The sequence below is a fragment of the Diceros bicornis genome, chromosome 35 (genome assembly GCF_020826845.1).
Source record: "Diceros bicornis minor isolate mBicDic1 chromosome 35, mDicBic1.mat.cur, whole genome shotgun sequence".
Classification (NCBI taxonomy): domain Eukaryota; kingdom Metazoa; phylum Chordata; class Mammalia; order Perissodactyla; family Rhinocerotidae; genus Diceros; species Diceros bicornis.
The window spans coordinates 25,073,249-25,092,391 of NC_080774.1; the positions used below are offsets into that span (position 1 = coordinate 25,073,249).

Here is a 19,143-nt window from a genome sequence, read left to right on the forward strand (position 1 = left end):
TCTATTTCAACATCGGGATCACTGCTATAGTTTATAGCATTCTATAAACTATGTAAGAAATATATCCTATATATACAAAAATATACAATATATAAAAATATACAATAAGAAATGCCACATAGTGCAATTTATTTTTCAAATTGACAGCAAACAAATTCTCTGCCTTGCACATCCAACATGTCATCCTCCTGCCCACTGCTTGCAATCAAAATCAACTTTCGGGGCCGGCCCTGTGGCTTAGCGGTTAAGTGCGTGTGCTCCGCTGCTGGTGGCCCGGGTTCGGATCCCGGGCGCGCACCGACGTGCCGTTTCTCCGGCCATGCTGAGGCCACGTCCCACATACAGCAACTAGAAGGATGTGCAACTATGACATACAACTATCTACTGAGGCTTTGTGGGAGGGGGGAAGGAGGAGGATTGGCAATATATGTTAGCTCAGAGCCAGTCTTCCTCAGCAAAAAGAGGAGGATTAGCATGGATGTTAGCTCAGGGCTGATCTTCCTCACATAAAAAAAAAAAAAAAATCTGTCAAAAAATGTATACTGAGCCTTCATATGTTACAGCTAACAGACAATTCAGAACTTTTTCTGTGTCTGTGTTGAGTATGAATAAAGTATTGTATCCTGGAACCAAAGCTTTTACAACACATTCAACCCAGGCAGATCTACCATTATGAGAAAAAATTAAAAAAATAAAAATAAATAAAAACTTAAACATTCTACAGCTTATATCTAAGCACCAGGAAAAGCAAATAAACAAAAAAAACCAAGCACAGTGTAAAGTTTTCAATGTTAAATCATCCGTGTGGGATGTCACATAGCAATCTCTTTCTTTATATATTATTCTTAACACCAATCTTTTCCACATCCTGGCTGGTAATCTTTGCATGCACCACAGTTTGTGATCTTTCTCCTGTAAGTGTGGAGTTCAGAAATGAATACGCTCTTTCACCATTCAGTTGGCTCTGCAGCTGTCCCTTCCACTGCACCTATTCTCAGATATTTCCCCTTCTTCTTTTTCGCCTTTCTTCCCCTCTCCCCAGTAACAGAGTGTCCCTGATCAAAGCAAAAAATTAGTTACAAGTTTTTATACCTTTTTGATACAATCATAAGGCATAAGGTAGGAAAGAATTATTTTTTGCTGGTTTTTTCATGATTGGAATATTTAACTTTTTCAGTGGATCTTTAAAAAACGTTAAGTGCAGTCACAAAAGGAGAAAGACTGTATGATACCACTTATATGAGGTAACTAGAGTAGTCAAATTCATAGACAGAAAAGAGAATAGTGGTGGCCAGGGGCTGGGGGGAAAGGATAATGTGGAGTTATCGTTTAATGGATATGGAGTTTTAGTTTGGGAAGATGAAAGAGTTCTGGAGATAGATGGTGGTGATGGTTACACAATGTGAATGTACTTAATTCCACTGAACTGTACACTTACAAATGATTAAAATGGTAAATTTTATGTTATGTGTATCTTAAAATAATTTTAAAAAAGCAAAAAAAGTGTTAAGACCAACATTTAAAAACAAATTGCTTCATAAAATGACACATATTTTGTTGTTTTTCTTTTAACAACAACAAACCTATAATAGGGGCCGGCCCCATGGCCGAGTGGTTCAAGTTCTGCACGCTTCGGCAGCCCGGGTTTGCAGGTTTAGATCCCGAGCGCGGACCTACTCCACTCATCAGCCATGCTGTGGAGGCATCCCACATGCAAAGTAGAGGAAGATGGGCACATACGTTAGCACAGGGCTAATCTTCCTCAAGGAAAAAAAAAAAAGAGGAAGATTGCCAATGGATGTTAGCTTAAGGTGAATCTTCCTCACCAAAAAACAAAACAAAACAAAAACCTATAATGACTTCGACAGAGATTAAAGGAGTGAATGAAATGAATATTTAACAAAATCAGTTTAGGTTTCATCAGAGCTCAAGTTACAGAAAAGTGTAAACTTCTAATTCTAAATATTGGTGTAGTTCTCCATGAACCGGGAAATTTACCAAGCGACTTAACTTTGCTAAATTCATTCAACTCATGCAATACATGCCTGGGAAGCCTAGGTGGCCATCTTTCACAACTACAGCAAGCTCTTATACCTGGAGCCGTGCTCCACTGAAGCCTTTTCTGCCTTGACTGATTTTGGTCCAGGGAACAGAGAGGGGCAAGTAAGTAGTAGTCTTTGAGTACTCTTCCCCAAACCTAAGCCAGTGTCCGATTGTGGGCTTTGTGCTGGTTTGAAACGAAGGAAAAGAAGTCGGTGGAATGCTGCTAAAGGCAAATCAAAGGCTACTAGAAAAATCACAGAATCTCAGGATGGAAAAGCATACCTCTGAGGTTGCTTGTTCCAACTGGAATGTGCTTTGCTATATTCCTGACATACAGTCCACTCAGTCTCTTCATAAACATGACTTCCCTGGGTAACCTAATCCATTTCTAGACTGGTCTACCTGTTAAAAAATACCTCTCATAGAGGATGTGGAGAAACAGGAACCCTCATACACAGCTGGTGGAATGCAAACTGGTGCAGTCTCTATGGAAAACGGTATGGAGATTCCTCAAAGAATTAAAAATAGAGATGCCTTATGACCCAGCCATCCCACTACTGGAAATCCATCCAACAAACCTGAAATCAACAATCCAAAGAGGCTTACGCACCCCTATGTTCAGTGCAGCATTATTCACCATAGCCAAGAAGTGGAAGCAACCTAAGTGTCCCTCATCTGACGAGTGGATTAAGAAAATGTGGTATATATATACAATGGAATACTACTCAGCCATAAAAAAAGACAAAATTGTCCCATTTGCAACAACATGGATGGGCCTGGAGCACATTATGTTAAGTGAAATAAGCCAGAAAGAGAAAGACAAACACTGTATGATCTCACTCATATGTGGAATATAAACCAACACATGGACAGAGAAAACTGGACTGTGGTTACCAGGGGCAGTGGGGGTGGGGGGTGGGCACAAGGGGTGAAGGGAGTCATATATATGGTGATGGACAAACAAAAATGCACAACCCAAAATTTCACAATGTTAAAAACCATTAAAACACCAATTAAAAAAAAATACCTCTCATATTAAATTCTGTCTTCCTCTAGCAAGAAGAATTTTTTTACTATTATAATTTCAAATTTAAAAAATTTTTAAACATTTGATTTAGAAATAATTTCTCTCATATGTACAAAAAAACTTGCAAATATTGTTAAAAATATTTCCTGTATGGTCTTCATCCAGCTTTCCTTAATGTTAACATCTTAAATAAACATAGTACAATTACTAATACCAATATAATACTATTAACTAATCTATAGATCTTATTCAAATCTTGATAATGGCTCCATAACATCCTTTTTTAGGACCAGGATCCAATCCACGATGCATTTAGTCACCATATCTTCTTAGTCTCCTTTAAACTGAGATAGTTCCTTAGGTATTCATCTTTCATAACTTGCACACTTTTGGAAAGAAAGTCCCTCAATCTGGGTTTGTCTGATGTTTCCTCATGACTAGATTCTGGTGAGGCATTCTGGGGGCAGGAGTCCCACAGAAGTGATGCTGGTTCTTCTCAGTGCATCCTCTCAGGAGGCACCTGGCATTGGGGTGCCTCATTCCTGGGCAGGTGAACTCCCATCACTTGGTTCAGGTGGGGTCTGCCAGATTTCTCCACTGTGAAGTTACTATTTTCCCCTTTGTAATTATTAAATATCTTGTGAGGAGATACTTTGAGACTATATAAATATTTGTTGCTCATTCAAACTTTTAGCCACTAGTTTTAACATCCATTGGTGATCCCTGCTGGAGATGATTATTACTGTGATGGCTGCCAAATGATGACTTTTTTATTTCTATCATTCCTTTTATATATATTAATGGGAATTCTTTAATGGCTTTCAAGTTATTTATTCAATTATTTTATATCAGCATGGTTTCATGATATTTATTTAATTCTATGAGTTATAATTCCTTACTATCATTATTTATTTTAAGCTCAAATCATCCCAGTTTTGGCCACTGGGAATCCCTCCAAGTTGGCTCCTGTGTCCTTTTGATACATCCCCATAATTTTCTGAGCAATTCACCACAAACTGTCCAGGCTTATCTTGTATTTTTCCCTGTGCTAGAACTGAAACAGCATTTCTCCAAAGAGTTTTGGTTCCTTTAATCGGAAGATGTTATATAGAAACCAAGACCTGAGTGCTAAGTGTACTCACTGCTATGAGGTGTCACTGCTTCTAGGCCCTATCTCATACACCCACACAAATGAAGAACAGAACCACACTAAGGGAGGGGGGATGGAGAAGAAAAGCAACCCAAGTAACTTTGGGAAACATTATTTTGACTATATACTCTAAGACTAAATCCAAAAAAAGAACAAAACATTTGGGGCTGGTCCAGTGGTGGAGTGGTTAAGTTCACGTGCTCCGCTTTGGCAGCCCAGGTTTCCCAGGTTCAGATCCCGGGCACCAACTAACGCACCACTCATCAAGCCATGTGTGGCAGAAGTCCCACATACAAAATAGAGGAAGATGGGCACGGGTGTTAGCTCAGAGCCAATCTTCCTCAGCAAAAAGAGGAAGATTGGCAACAGATGTTAGCTCAGGGCCAATCTTCCTCACACACACACAAAAAAGAACAAAACATTTTAGCAAACGTTTCTGTATCTATCTGTATATATTAAAAACCCTGGGCCGCCCCGGTGGCTTAGTGGTTAAGTGCACGCGCTCCGCTGCTGGCGGCCCAGGTTCGGATCCTGGGCGCACACCGACGTACCGCTTCTCCAGCCATGCTGAGGCCGCATCCCACATACAGCAACTAGAAGGATGTGCAACTATGACATACAACTATCTACTGGGGCTTTGGGGGAAAAAATAAATAAATAAATAAATAAATAATTAAAAACCCTAAGTTCATACTGCTAACTCCAATTCCAATTTCACACCACAGGGTTCCTCATAGCAACACCCCTTTCCCCTCCTATTTGCAATTTCTTTCTCTTTCAGTGAGAAACCTGGCTCTCATCATCCACAATAAAATTCACCAATTCACTCAACCCTAGAATACACATAAAGTAGTTTAGGAATTGCTAAGCCACACCCTTGTGAAAAACAAATTTACCAAAATGTTTTGTTCTTTTTTTGGATTTAGTCTTAGAGTATACAGGCAAAATACTACCACTCCATATGAGTATGCGGAGATCTTCACTCTTTATTATGGCTGCATAATGCTCCATGTATGGACATTTATATGCCATAGCTTACTCAACCTCTCTCCTGTATGTAGACATTTAGGTTGCTCCCAATAGTCTGCAATAATGAATACTGCTTCAAAGAATAACCTTGTGTATATGTATGTTTATACTGTTGGAGGTGTATCTTCAGGGTAGATAACTAGAAATGAGAGTACTGGGTCAACAGGTTGGGTCACAGGTAGTTTTGTTAGGTGTAGCCAAACTCCTCTTCTGAAAAGTTGTACCAGTATGCATTCCCACCAGTAATGTATGAGAATATCTTTTTCCTCAGTCTTCCCAATCAGATATGTTGTCACAATTTTTCATCTTCACCAACCTGACAGGTAAAAGGTGGTATCACGAGTTGTTTAAATTTGCATCTCTAATTATGAGGCTGACCATCTCTTCATGTGTTTAAGCACAATACACACACACACATACACACAACACACAGAGTGAATTATCTATTCAAGTCTTTCCTCCATTTTTCTATCGGGTTTTTCCTTCTCGATTTAAGAGTTCTTTATATCTTAGAGATATAAGCCCTTTTCTGATATATGTTGCAGATATGTTCTCTTAATTTGCCGTTGTCTTTTGGCTGTGTTTGTGGTGTTTTGCCAACGTAGCAAGAGTTCTTATCTTGAGGTCCAAGGATGTCTGGGCTCTGCAAACCTTCTGAAATGGTATGTCTGCTTTTCTGAGGTCTGCTGCATTCATTCAGATTTCCAAAGGGTCCTATGACCTGAGAATGATTAGGAGCCACCACTGCCCCGTGTCTCCCACCAAGTCTAACTGTGCGCAACAGAACCATTCTGCTTGACAGCCCTCCAAATCCTGGAAGGCTTCCCTTACTTCTCTTTCATAGGAAGACATACCCAGCAACCAGTCTTCCATGGTGCATTTTCTGATTTTGTCCTTAGTGTGAACTCTTACCCATGAATGCATTCCTGGTTTTCTATACTCCTCCCACACGACACCAGGCTCAGCATAGGGAGGAGAGAGGGGACAGGATCCACTTTGGTCAGGAACCCCAATGCTGACACATTCCTTGCTTCCCTCTGCACCCCACATGTCCAGCATCTTGAGCTTATCTGAGTGCTGGGGAGAGAGGGGCCTGTGAGTGTGCTACTCTGGCTGTAGGCTAACAGCACACAAGAGAGCACAGCCACCATCTCTCAGTCCAGCGAACACATTTCTGTTCACATATATTAAGAGCAAACCGGCTTTCCTCGGCAGCCACACCACAAAGTCAGTTCTAAGTGACCAGCCCAAACGGCCCAAACTTGCAGGTGTTCTGTTTCCCCATAAATATTTCTGCCTTTTTTTTCACTTGTGGAGCTCACTTTTTGGAACCAAGTACAAAATCTTACATTTCTATCTATTAAATTTCATTTTGCTTTACACAATTCAAAGTAGTATTTACCCCTGGTGGTGCTGGAAGGGAGAAAGGGGATGGTTTAAAAAAGGAACAGGGAGACAGTAATCTTCTAGTTGTTAGGTTGGATAGTATGTATATATATATATAAATAGACATATGAGTGCTATGTTGTATCCATTATACCTCATATATATAACACACTTTTATATCAAATATTGCAGTAAGAAACTTTTCATTTTGTTAGACTCAGTGCACCATATCAAGAAGTAAGAGGGCCGGCCCCGTGGCTTGGCGGTTAAGTGCGTGCGCTCCGCTGCTGGCGGCCCGGGTTTGGATCCCGGGCGAGCACCGACGCACCGCTTCTCTGGCCATGCTGAGGCCGCGTCCCACATACAGCAACTAGAAGGATGTGCAACTATGACATACAACTATCTACTGGGGCTTTGGGGGAGAAAAATAAATAAATAAAAATTATTAAAAAAAAAAAAGAAGAAGAAGAAACTTTTAGATCCTAAATTTGTTACCTCACTTATTTAAATCTATTTTTAAAGACAGGTCATCACAGCATAAAATTTGATATCATGTTACTTAATTATGGTTACTTAATCATTTACCCATTCCTAATTATGGTCAATAACATGCAGCCTACTAACAACAATCAATTAACCTGTAATCTGTGTAAACAAATGATGTATTTATCAGGTGGGGAATGCAGCCTAGTCCAAGAAACCCAGAGAGTATGAGTGCCGGCCCGGTGGCTTGGCGGTTAAGTGTGCGCGCTCCGCTACTGGCGGCCCCGGTTCGGATCCCAGGCGCGCACCGACGCACCACTTCTCCCGCCATGCTGAGGCCGCATCCCACATACAGCAACTAGAAGGATGTGCAACTATGACATACAACTATCTACTGGGGCTTCGGGGGTAAAAAAAAAAAAGGAGGAGGATTGGCAATAGATGTTAGCTCAGAGCCGGTCTTCCTCAGCAAAAAGAGGAGGATTAGCATGGATGTTAGCTCAGGGCTGATCTCCCTCACAAAAAAAAAAAAAAAGATGAAGAAACAGGATTGTCTCTTCTATTTAAAAAAAAAAAAAAAAAAAGAAACCCAGAGAGTATGAATTTATTAGTGAGTCTAGAGCAGGGGTTGGCAAACTACAGCCCACGGAGCAGCACATATACTTACAAATAAGATTTTATTGGAATACAGCCACACTCATTGGTTTACATACTGTCTATGCTAGCTTTTATGCTACAATGGTAGAGCTGAGTGGTTTCAGCAGAGACCATATGACCTGCAGAGCCTAAAATATTTCCTATATGGCCCTTGACAAAAAGTTTGCTGACCTCTGGTCTAAGGCACCATCCAAGGTGCCTAGTCCACCTGGCAGGTATAATCATTTAGGTCCATCAGGCTATCACAGCTCATTAACCATTAGTCTCACCTAACTAACCCATCTTACTCAGAGAGAGATCTGATTTCTCCTGTCCTACCAAGTAATGATTCTACTTTTCATAGCATATTAATTAAAAAATAGGCTTTCTGATTTATACTTTAGCCTCTCATGAAGTGGGTTAGCAGAAGTCTGTCCTTTGGAAACCATCACCTCTGATGTACTAAAACATAAAAGTCAAGTTTCTGGACCTGTGACGCTAAGGACCAGCTTCTAAGATATGGAGATCACTCTAGGATATCCACCCTATGAAGCCCTACCTGGATCAACAGCCTCCTTCAAAGCTATCTCTGGACACCTCACTCCATCCTAATCATGACACTACCAAAACTAAAGGAATGAGTACACATCATTTCTTAACATCAGATGCAGAAATACCATATGACCACCACAAACTCAACATTCCATATACAGTAGCTGCTTCAGAGAAGTGACACTTTCATTAGACAAGCACTTCCTCTCGTCAAGTGTCTATGACATAAATGTTTTAAAAGATTATCAAAAGAAAGTTAACATCAAAATGAACATTTTGGAAATGTTTCAAGAAGAAATCATAAGCTACCTGTCAGCGTCCGTACTTTATCATGTGAAGTGTTACCTGGAAAGCTGTCATTCACACTCGACTGAATCAAGATCTCATTTCTTACCTGACTTGGGCTGATCTTTTCTTCAGCAGCTGTGGAATGTTGACATGGGTCTTCCTTTGCTCCCTCACAGGGGTCTCTTACAATTTCCGCCTGGTCCCCTCCATCTCTGAAGACCTTTAGCTCCATGCTTTTGGTTTTCTCTTCCCTATCCAAGATCCCAGAAGCCACAGAACCTGCTGCCGTGGAGTCCACCAGCCCACACCGCCCAGGCTCACCCCCATCATCCAAGGTGTCAGGGGTTTCTTCACAACAACTTTCCGCATGGGTCCTCTGCAGCTCCAAGGGCACTGCCCTACTCTGACTTATAAGAGAGCTTGAGGCTCCAGGTTTTACATCTGGAATCACACTTGGCTCAGGGTCAGCATGAAGCTCTTTGGAGACACTTACTGGGAGTTCCGAGTATAATTCCTGTACCACGGCAGACATGGAGGAATCAAGTGGAACTGGCTGAGTCTCTACTCCGGATGACAGCATTAGGGCAGATGTAGATTATGGAGTCAAGTCTTTTACATCAAACGGTTCACCCTGACACAAATCAAAGGAAGGGATAAAAGTTTAAAACCTTATAGGGCAGAAGAAGGATCTCAGCTCAAACTGGCTAAAATAAGGGCAAAAAATTCTACCTCAAATGCCAGCATTATCTGGCACCAAAAAATCCTCTTTAATAGACTGTGAATGTGTGGAAAAATAAACACCTTAAACTTTTAACAGACATCTGTCTAATCTCGATTCAAATATTGCCTTATGAGCAATTCTCAACTTAAATCTGGAGGGCCAACAAATGTAGATGAAAGTGAGACATGTCTAAGCACCCAAGGATAGACCTGATGTGAACTAGAAGAAAAAGATGGTTTTCTACTTCTTTTCAGGGTATTACTGCTATATCCCCACTGCCCAGAATAGGTGCTTGACACACAGTAGGTATTCAGTAAATATTTATTGAATGAATACATACTGAGGGACTCTGAAGAATCTGATACACTGACTTTTCCTCAGGAAGAATTCTCTATGAAAGAAGATACAGAGAAAACAGAATTCTATTCCTTTACTGCTTACCAAACACCTGAGCTGTATCTACCCAGGCTGGCAAAAGACACTACTAAATTAGCTCTTTAGCAGAATCCTTCCTGATTTTTATTCAGCGTCTTGAGATTTTCCAAGTGCCTTCATAGACACCACTCATTTGATTCTCACAACAATCCTGTGAGCTAAGTAGGGCAGCTATCATCTTCCCATTTTAGATCTTAACATCACACCTGAAGAGGTTAAAAGTGACCTGCCCAAAATATTACATGTTAACTGAGAAGAAGGAAGGGGGACACCTGGGGGAGCTTCCATAGTGTTGGTAATGTTTCACTTCTTGTGTTGGGTAGTGGAAACATGGGTTATTTGCTAAAATATGGATATTTAAGTAGTTCATAATACTGTATTATTATTTTTTCCCCCTCCCCAAAGCCCCAGTGCATGGTTGTATATCCTAGTTGTAAGTCGTTCTAGTTCTTCCATGTGAGTCGCCACCACAGCATGGCAACGGACAGACGGGTGGTGGTGTTCCGCAACTGGGAAGCGAACCCGGGCCACCGAAGCGGTGAACGCTGAACTTTAACCACGAGGCGTTCAGGGCTGGCTCAGTACTGTATTATTAAAGTAGTCAAAACACACACACACAGTTAGGGAATGGTACACTAGGAACCAGGGTTTCTTGGCTAGTAACTTTTCCATTTTAGTCTACCAAATGTGTGCAGTCTCCACAACAAAAATCCACTTTGCCCTAACCAAGGCGGAAATTGGTTAACAAAATAAAATACTACATGCTTCCATTCTTGATGCTTTCCCTGACCCTAACAAGAGAAGACAGAAGATGAGAGACACATGGCAATTTAGAGTTCATAACAAGGATTTATCTGAGGTATTGATGGCAAATCCCTTTGGCCAAAATGCTCATAGGAAAGGTATTTCAGAAAGCCAGCCAATTTCTACTCCTACCACTTCCTAACATACACCTTTTCCCCAAATAAACATATTACATACAAGTGAAATCCATCGCTGGATACGAAATTGTTTTGACTGTTGAGCTGTCCCACCTTCTCTCCACTGACCACATTCATATTTCTGAGCAGCAGGGAATCTCCAACATACCATACAAATCTTTACAACTCAGCTTCCTTGGTCCCTGTCTTAATCCCTACCCTGATTATCCAGGGGAACCCACACATCACTTACATAAAAGGCATGTGCTCTGCCCTCCAGGTCAAAAAGTACCCTGCTCCTGAAATACTCCTGGGTTTACAATCTTTCCTCCTTGCACAGAAGGTCCCGTCCCATCTGCTGACCTGTGCTACCTGGACTGAAACTGGGGGCTGAAGAAGGGCAGATGACAGGTCCTCTCGTTTGGGACAGTTCTGCCTTTCTCCTGGTTTTCTAACCTCTGGTGGAAGGTTTACTTACGTTCCTATGCTTTCATCCATGGGGTGACCTTAATGTTTTGAAGGAACCCTGCCCAAAGGTAAAAGGATATAACACTACACTACTGATTTAAATACTAGAGATTATAGGACTTCAGGTTGCTGGTCTATAAAGTTTAGGTAACACAGGAGGGTTGATGAAGAAACTTGAATTCAAAAAAGGGAGGAGAGAAAAACTATTGTGGATAGGAGTATGGCAAGAATCAAAGGAAACCCTTTCATCAACAGCACTGAGAGGAAATGCATTCTTTTTGAAGCTACAATGTTCCCCTTTCTCCTCTAGCTCCTGGATATTTCTTCTTCTTTTCTTTTTTTTGTGAGGAAGATCAGCCCCGAGCTAACATCCACGCCAATCTTCCTCTTTTTTGCTGAGGAAGACTGGCCTTGAGCTAACATCCGTGCCCATCTTCCTCCATTTTATGTGGGAGGTCGCCACAGCATGGACTGACAAGCAATGCGTTGGTGCGCGCCCGGGATCCGAACCTGGGCCGCCAGCAGCAGAGCGCACACACTTAACCACTGCACCACAGGGCTGGCTCCTCCTGGATATTTCTAGGGGCACTGTAGATTTTAGGCCATTTAGTGTGTGTGTGTGTGTGTGTGTGTGTGTGTGTGTGTGTAGGTTAACAGCTAAAGTGGAATTGCCATTTGATGCCAAAAAAAGGTAGGAAGTGCTCAATTTTAATTTGGTTCAGTTTCCCTTTCCCAATAACAGACACAATCCAGTTTTCAGTTGTCACACCACATACAGACCAGAAGAATAAGTGCAGGAAAGGATACTGTGAAAGAGCAGGTTTGTTGATGCTATCGGCTTCATGAGTCACTCTGCCAGCTTGTGCTCAAGAGCTCCTCTCCCCCTGCCCGCCACTGAGGTGTGGGTGTTCTCAAAAGTTTAATCCTTGACATGTCTTTATTGTCAGGTTTCACTTTTTTGACGACCTCGTCTTTTCTTGCAGCCTTTCTGCTATGAGCATGATTCAAAACTGTCCCTTTAAGCATAAGTGACCACATGACCTAGCAATTCCACTGTTAGGTGTATATGAAAAAAATATAAGTCCACATAAAAACTAGTACATGAATGTTCGTAGTAGCACTATTCACAATAGCCAAAAAGTGAAAAGAACTCAAATGTCCCTCAACTGAGGAATGGATAAAAACAAAATGTGGTATATCCATGATGGAATATTATTTGGCCATAAAAAGGAATGAAGTACTGATTTGTGATACAACATGGATGAACCTTGAAAACATTATGGAAAGTAAAAAAAGCCAGTCACAAAAGACCACATAAGATCCCATTTATATGAAATGTCCAGAGTAGGCAAATCTATACAGTCACAAGTGGATTAGCGGTTGCTTAGTGCTGGGAGAGTTGGAGAAATAGGGAGTGGCTGCTAACGGACAGTTTCTTTTGGGGGCAATAAAAATCTTCTAAAATTGATTGTGGGGATGGTTGCACAACTCTGTGACTATGCTAAAAACCACTGAATTGTACAATTGAAGTTGGTGAATTGTATGGTATGTGAATGATACCTTAATAAGGCTGATTTTAAAAAAAAGAAACCTATTCCTAATCCCAATCTATTCTCAAGTTCCTGACCTAATGTTTCACTCACTAGGATGGCACCTCCCAAAATTAACAGGTCTAAGATAGAACCCATTCAATCCAAATAATTGAATCTTACTACATGGAAAGCTGTGAGAAACAAGGATGAATAAGATGCCCTCCGTAAACTTACATGCTTAGTTTTGATCCTGTTGCCCACCCCCACCTCCCTCAGTAACGAACAGCACCTCCCATTATCCTAGAGCTCAGACTTGAATCCTCATATAACTGTATCTGACCTTCCACTTGCCGTTCAGTTAGCACTTGTGGCGCACGGACTCAACTCCCACAGTGTCGCTAACAAATCCCACAACTTTCCATCCCTACAGTCCTAACTCAGGATTTTGTTTCAAACACAGGATCATGCACAAAAACACGTTTATTAAATAGATCTTTATCATGAAGGGGCAACATTGATAATCACATAAAATAGCTCAAAATATTCTTCAGGGAAAACAGTGCCATTACCTTCCCTTCTCTATGCCTCCATCTACACTGTAAACTGGGATTGGCCAAAATAGAATTTTAAAGCTTTGGTCACCAAAAGATAACTTCCAATTTACAAAAGCCAAACACCACAAAGCTATCATCTCTTGATACTCTTGTTTGGTAGAGACAGAATTCTAAGAATTTCAACCTGTAAAATAACTAGGCACGCTGGCTATCGAACCAAAACAGACATTCTCTCCTAGCCCAATCCTGGGTCCTCAAGTTTCTGAGCAGTATCTGCAGCTGAGTTACCAAGAACAGCTGAGTGCCTCGGCTGGAACCCTCAGAGATGAAGTAATATTTAGATGCAAGCATAAAGTAGCAGATTAAAATTACTCTCAGCTCACTTGTTTGCATCAACAAACTCTTATTTTAGCCATCTATCAAAATATCGGTAATGCCACAAGACTGCAGAAATAGAACAAAATATTAACAAGACATTCGAGTTCTTTAAAACAATTTCTGAATACAATGGAGTAATTAAAAATGACGGTGTAGAAACATACCTCTACAAAGCAAGCTGCCTGGGATAGTTTATCAAACTAAATAAACACGAGGACTGTTTTATTTTGGTAAAATAAGTATGCACATAGGGAAAAGGTTTGAAAGAACATAAGCCAAATACTGAGTGTTACTCTGGGTGATGGGATCACGAATGACTTAGCTGTATGTCGTACTTTTTTTCTTTTTCTACAATAAGTATATATTACTTATGTTAAAAAAAATTTTAAACATTATTCCCCAAGATCCAAATACGCAGCAATAAAGAATAACTGGTAAATGTAGTAACCCTTTATTTTATCTGTATCTTTCCAAATGCCAGCTCTCTGCTTCAATCATAAAAGTTCTTACATTAGAGTGTTAAATAAACTTGAAGAGGAAAGAGTGAGTAAAATGCTTATAAAAATCAAGACAAGGGGGCCGGCCCGGTGGCGCAAGCGGTTAAGTGCGCGCGCTCCGCTGCGGCGGCCCGGGGTTCACTGGTTCGGATCCCGGGCGCGCACCGACGCACTGCTTGGTAAGCCATGCTGTGGCGGCGTCCCATATAAAGTGGAGGAAGATGGGCACCGATGTTAGCCCAGTGCCGTCTTCCTCAGCAAAAAAGGAGGAGGATTGGCGGATGTTAGCTCAGGGCTGATCTCCTCACAAAAAAAAAAAAAAAAAAAATCAAGACAAGGATTTACAGCTTAACCCTAATGACTTATAACCAACCTACTTGGTGAGGACACCAAGTAATTATCTAGTTTGAGGTATAAGCAAAAAATAAACCATAGATTCACAAACAACTCTTGCCAGCTGCTACTGGCTTGTCATCTTTACTATAACACAAATGGGAATTAGATTGTTTAGGGAAGGAATTTATTCCTGAAAAAAGAAGACGTTATAAATTTATAGAGAGTATTAGGTAAAGTTACTCCAGTAAAAGAAGAAATTCTTTTGAATTGAGAACAATCATCTCAAGATCTTTCTGTCTCAAATGTAGATGCCGTGCTGGGAAGCAGTCTAGGTATTGGTGTCCAAGTCAGGAGACCAGGGTCCCTATCCTGCTAGCTGCATGGCCTAGACTGTGTCATTTCACTTTCCTGGTCTTGTTTTTCACACGTAAAATAAACAAGGTAAACAAAATAATGTCAAAGGGTCCTGCCATCCATAAAAATCCTCTGACTCTAAATGATAACTTTTCTATTTCACTTTGTTTCAGCAAAGTACACCTACAGACACCAACAATGGTGGTACAGAGCTCAGACTAATCCCCATTGCAAGCATCCAAGGGGTAATTTAAGAATACTTTACATACAAAAAAGATGGAAAGCTTTTCTTTCATGTGTCTTCAGGCAATTTGGCGTTAATTCTTATCCCACCAAATAACAAAAGCAAGGGGAAAAAAAACAACAAAAACCAAACTACCAGTGAAAGATTAACATTGCAGCTCTCAATCCCATTAGAACACCTAAGACTAAAAACATGACAAAGTGGCAACTTTTACTTTAGCTGTTCAAATACTCCCCAAAACAAAAGTTCTGGGGGCACAAAGTTTACAGCAATAAGCAAAAAATAGAAAAAAAAATCAAACAAAGAAAACAGCAGAACACAAAACCATGTACCCCAACAATCCCAAGTCGGAAGATCTCCCCTCCCTTTAATTCCAATGCAAAGGGGCTGCTCTTAAAGAACAGTTAGTAACACTGGGAGCTGCCACACTTGTGTCAAGGGGCAATACTGACAATAATGATCAGGCCCTCAGAAGTTCCCAACAATCCTTTCACCTTGAGAAAGGGGCTTTCTTTTCCAAAGATTCGAACACTGTAGCCAATCCCTCCATGAAAGAATTCGGAGAAGGGGCCTCTTCTTGAGGGACAGAGAAAGAAGAATCTTTTAACAAGATCTCTAGACAAACAAAGTGCCGCAAAGAAGTCCACATACTAAACAGGGCCTAGCTCTTCAACATGGAGTGTGCAGAAAATCTCAAAAGCATCATACACTGTTTCCTTTTCCTCTCTTTATGAGCCTGCAGAAAAAGGATCCTTCTATCTCCACATGCGGAGTGGAACAGTGAAAATGCTCCTAATTTCTACTGACAAAGACTCACTGCATAAAAGATTTTCATTTCTTTTTCAAAGGAAGAGAAGAAAAGAAACCATCTGTGCCACTATAAATATAGAGCAGGAAAGAGTCCTCCTCTCATAGGTATAGAGCCTTATTTTTCTTATTTTTCTTGAGAGAGCAAGAGAAAGAAGCTGGAATCTTCCTCTTTGGGGGTGAGGGGTGTGCAGATAGAAGGAAGCTTTTTCATCACTAGAGCAAGTAGGGGGAGTGGGAGAAAATCCAGTCAGGAAGAAGTGATAGTTTCTGTGGACAAAGGAAACGCTGGCTTCTGGTATCAGGTCTCTTTCCCTCTTGGAGTACAGACCTGTTTCCAAAAACAAAACTTTTTTCCTGATTATTCTAATTGAGGCCCTCTATGTTAATTTGGGGAGTATGGTAGGACGTAAAAGTAGCAGAAGTGCCTCCTTGTCCAGCCCAGGGGAAAAGTCTCCTTTCTTGTGAGAAAGGATGGGCTGCACCCTTGTGATGGGGGTGGGGAGGGATGGGAGGAGACATGCATGGAAAAACATGTTTCTCTGTGGAAGATACTAGTTTCCTTTTTTTAAAAAAACAAATTAAGTAACAGTAACAGTTTACCAAAAGGTTACTATGTACTAAGAACTTACACAAATTCTCCTTTAGCCCTTATGACAATTCTACGAAAAGAGTAGCCAAATTAGAGATGGACTAACTGAGACTGGGAAAGGTTAAACAATTAGCCAAGGTCACAAAGATGGGAAGTGGGAGACCCAGGCTTGCAACTATCACACTCCAAACGCCATGCTCGTAACTGCAAGGGAAAGGAGCTCATTGCACACCAAGAGACTTGAGGGAAGAAGAGGCGCGACGCTCCCTCTGTGGACATGATTGGGGGAGGAGGGAAAGGCTGACTTCTAACACTATAAAGTAAATTCAGGGTCTTCCTCTATATCTCGGGGTAAAGGCGAAAAATAAAAGAGGAGAGGTAAGTCTCTCTTTTACAGGGAAGGATGATCCTCTCTGCCACTTTTAGGCAAGTTGAGTCTCGCTCTTCACCTGGAGGGTGCTGACCAACACGGGGGAAAGGTCTTGTTTGGGGTTATCTCTTATCCCTCTTTTAATAAGTTAAGAATCGCCCTCTCGCACCCCGGGAGCGAGTCTCCCTCTGCCGACAAATGCACGGGAGCTGAGGACGAGCGTACGCCCACGACAAGGGGCGTCATCCTCCCCGGGGAGAAAAGTTGGGGGTCCCCCGCCGCATCGAGGTTGAAAGGGAGTATCTCTTCCCCGCCGGAGCCATGACTCGGAGAAGCCGTTTCCCCCTCGCGACGCGGGGCCTGGTCTCCTCCCTCTCCGCGGGTCGTTCCGCCGCCCGCAAAGCAGCCTCGTTCCCTTCGATGCCCCGGGGGGGGGGGGGGGGCGGGCTCCCCTTCAGCCTGCATTGCCCAGTGGAGGGTCCCCTCAGGGTGGAGTGGGACGGGGCGGCTATGCCCGAAGCCTTCCCGCCCCCGGCCTCTTACCCTGAGGCCTGCTCCGCGGCCCGCGCTCGCCCCGCCGGCCCGGGCTCTGCAGCCGCAGCCCAGTCGCCGCCAAGTCTACCTGAGCCTACGGAGCTGAGAGAGCCCGGGGGCGCTCCGGCCGCCACCGCCTGTTCGTCTCTATGGTTAACACCCCCCCCCCCCCCCCCCCCCCCCCCCCGCGCACTTCCTCATCCGGGGCCCGAGCCAGCCATGCGGGCTTGCCCACGTCCCGCCCCCGCACAGCGCGCGCTCACTCCTAGGGCCAGCCCCAGCGGCCCGAGGCCCCGCCCCTGCGGCCCGGACTCTTAAAGGGGAACATACTTTTTGACCCTGTCGTGCTGAGCCCCAGGGCTCAGAGTGTGTCTCCACTGCTACCACTCTGGCCCAGGCCACCATTTTTCTGGCCTGGATGGCTGCAACTCTAGGGGCCTCTCGTCTTCCACTCTGGCAACCCAAAACATCTTTTTATAAGTGGAATCAGTGCTTTAGGTCTTGTCATTCCCCTGCTCCTTCTAATCTCACTGACTACCAATCTGCCTCCAGATGCTCCTTTCTTCTTAGCTTTAACACTAGCTGAAATTGCTTTGTTTCATGTCGTTACTGACTCGTTGATCCTCGTCCCTTCCCACCCTTGTCTGTTTTGTTCGTCACTCTATGCTCAACACCTAGTACAGTGTCCAGCACAAGTAGACTAACTCAACAGACATTTGAAGGAAGGAAAAGACTGTTATTCAAGAGGAAATTGAGGCAGCCACTATGGAAAACAGTATGGAGATTCCTCAAAAAATCAAGGATAGAGCTACCATATGATCCAGCTATTCCACTGCTGGGTATTTATCCAAAGAACTTGAAAACACCAATGCATAAAGATTCATGCACCCCTGTGTTCATTGCAGCGTTATTCACAATAGCCAAGACGTGGAAGCAACCTAAGTGCCCATCAAGGGACAAATGGATAAAGAAGATGTGGTATATATACACAATGGAATACTACTCAGCCATAAGAAACGATGAAATCCAGCCATTTGTGACAACATGGATGGACATTGAGGGTATTGTGCAAAGTGAAATAAGTCAGAGGGAGAAGGTCAAATACCGTATGATTTCCTTCATTAAGCAGTAGATAATAACAACAATAAACAAACACATAGAGACAGAGATTGGATTGGTGGTTACCAGAGGGGAAGGGGGGAGGGAGGAGGGCGAAAGGGATAATTTGGCACATGTGTGTGGTGATGGGTTGTAATTAGTATTTGGGTGGTGAACATGATGTAATCTATGCAGAAATAGAAGTATAATGATGTACACCTGAAATTTATATAATGTTATAAACCAGTTACTACAATAAACAAAAAATTAAAGAAAAAAATTCTGCACATTAAAAAAAAATAAAAGCATTCAGGAATACTAAAAAAAAAAAAGAGGGAATTGAGGAGGTCCCAAGAATGGAATCAAGCTGCCCCAAATCACACAGCCTTGTGTTAAACATAGAAATCAGTTGCTTCTTGGACCTTAACCTGGCTGACTAGAGAGCTAGAGGTTTGGAGGTCTCTGGGAGATTTTAATTCTCTCTTCTCTGATCAATATATCTTTGAGACAGTCAACATGTGGACCATTTTGGCTGAGAGAGTGGTTTTCCCAGCTTTAGTCAGGGCGGGAGATAGACAAACTCAAATGCCAATCCTATTGTCTACAGCCTGTATGAGTCCATATATCGTCCATATACATGTACAGTTCATATATTGGCTACCACAGATGCTGTTGGGATGAACTGACTAGAAATTCACTTTAAAACATT

General features: G+C 42.2%; 1 protein-coding gene across 4 annotated transcripts in view; it reads right to left on the reverse strand.

The window, feature by feature from the left end:
• PRR14L (proline rich 14 like) overlaps positions 1 to 17,449 on the reverse strand; it is a 71,174-nt gene extending 53,725 nt beyond the window's left edge. For 2 of the 4 annotated variants that reach the window (XM_058531852.1, XM_058531851.1), the window contains exons 1-2: positions 17,346 to 17,449; positions 8,701 to 9,225 (exon numbers count right to left, since the gene is read on the reverse strand). In XM_058531852.1, the coding sequence (XP_058387835.1) occupies positions 8,701 to 9,174 (474 nt within the window). In that variant the 5' untranslated portion in view covers positions 9,175 to 9,225; positions 17,346 to 17,449. The remainder of the gene's footprint in view (positions 1 to 8,700; positions 9,226 to 17,345) is intronic. The other 2 variants (XM_058531853.1, XM_058531854.1) reach the window with 2 other exon arrangements.
• Between the last annotated feature and the right edge of the window lie 1,694 nt (positions 17,450 to 19,143).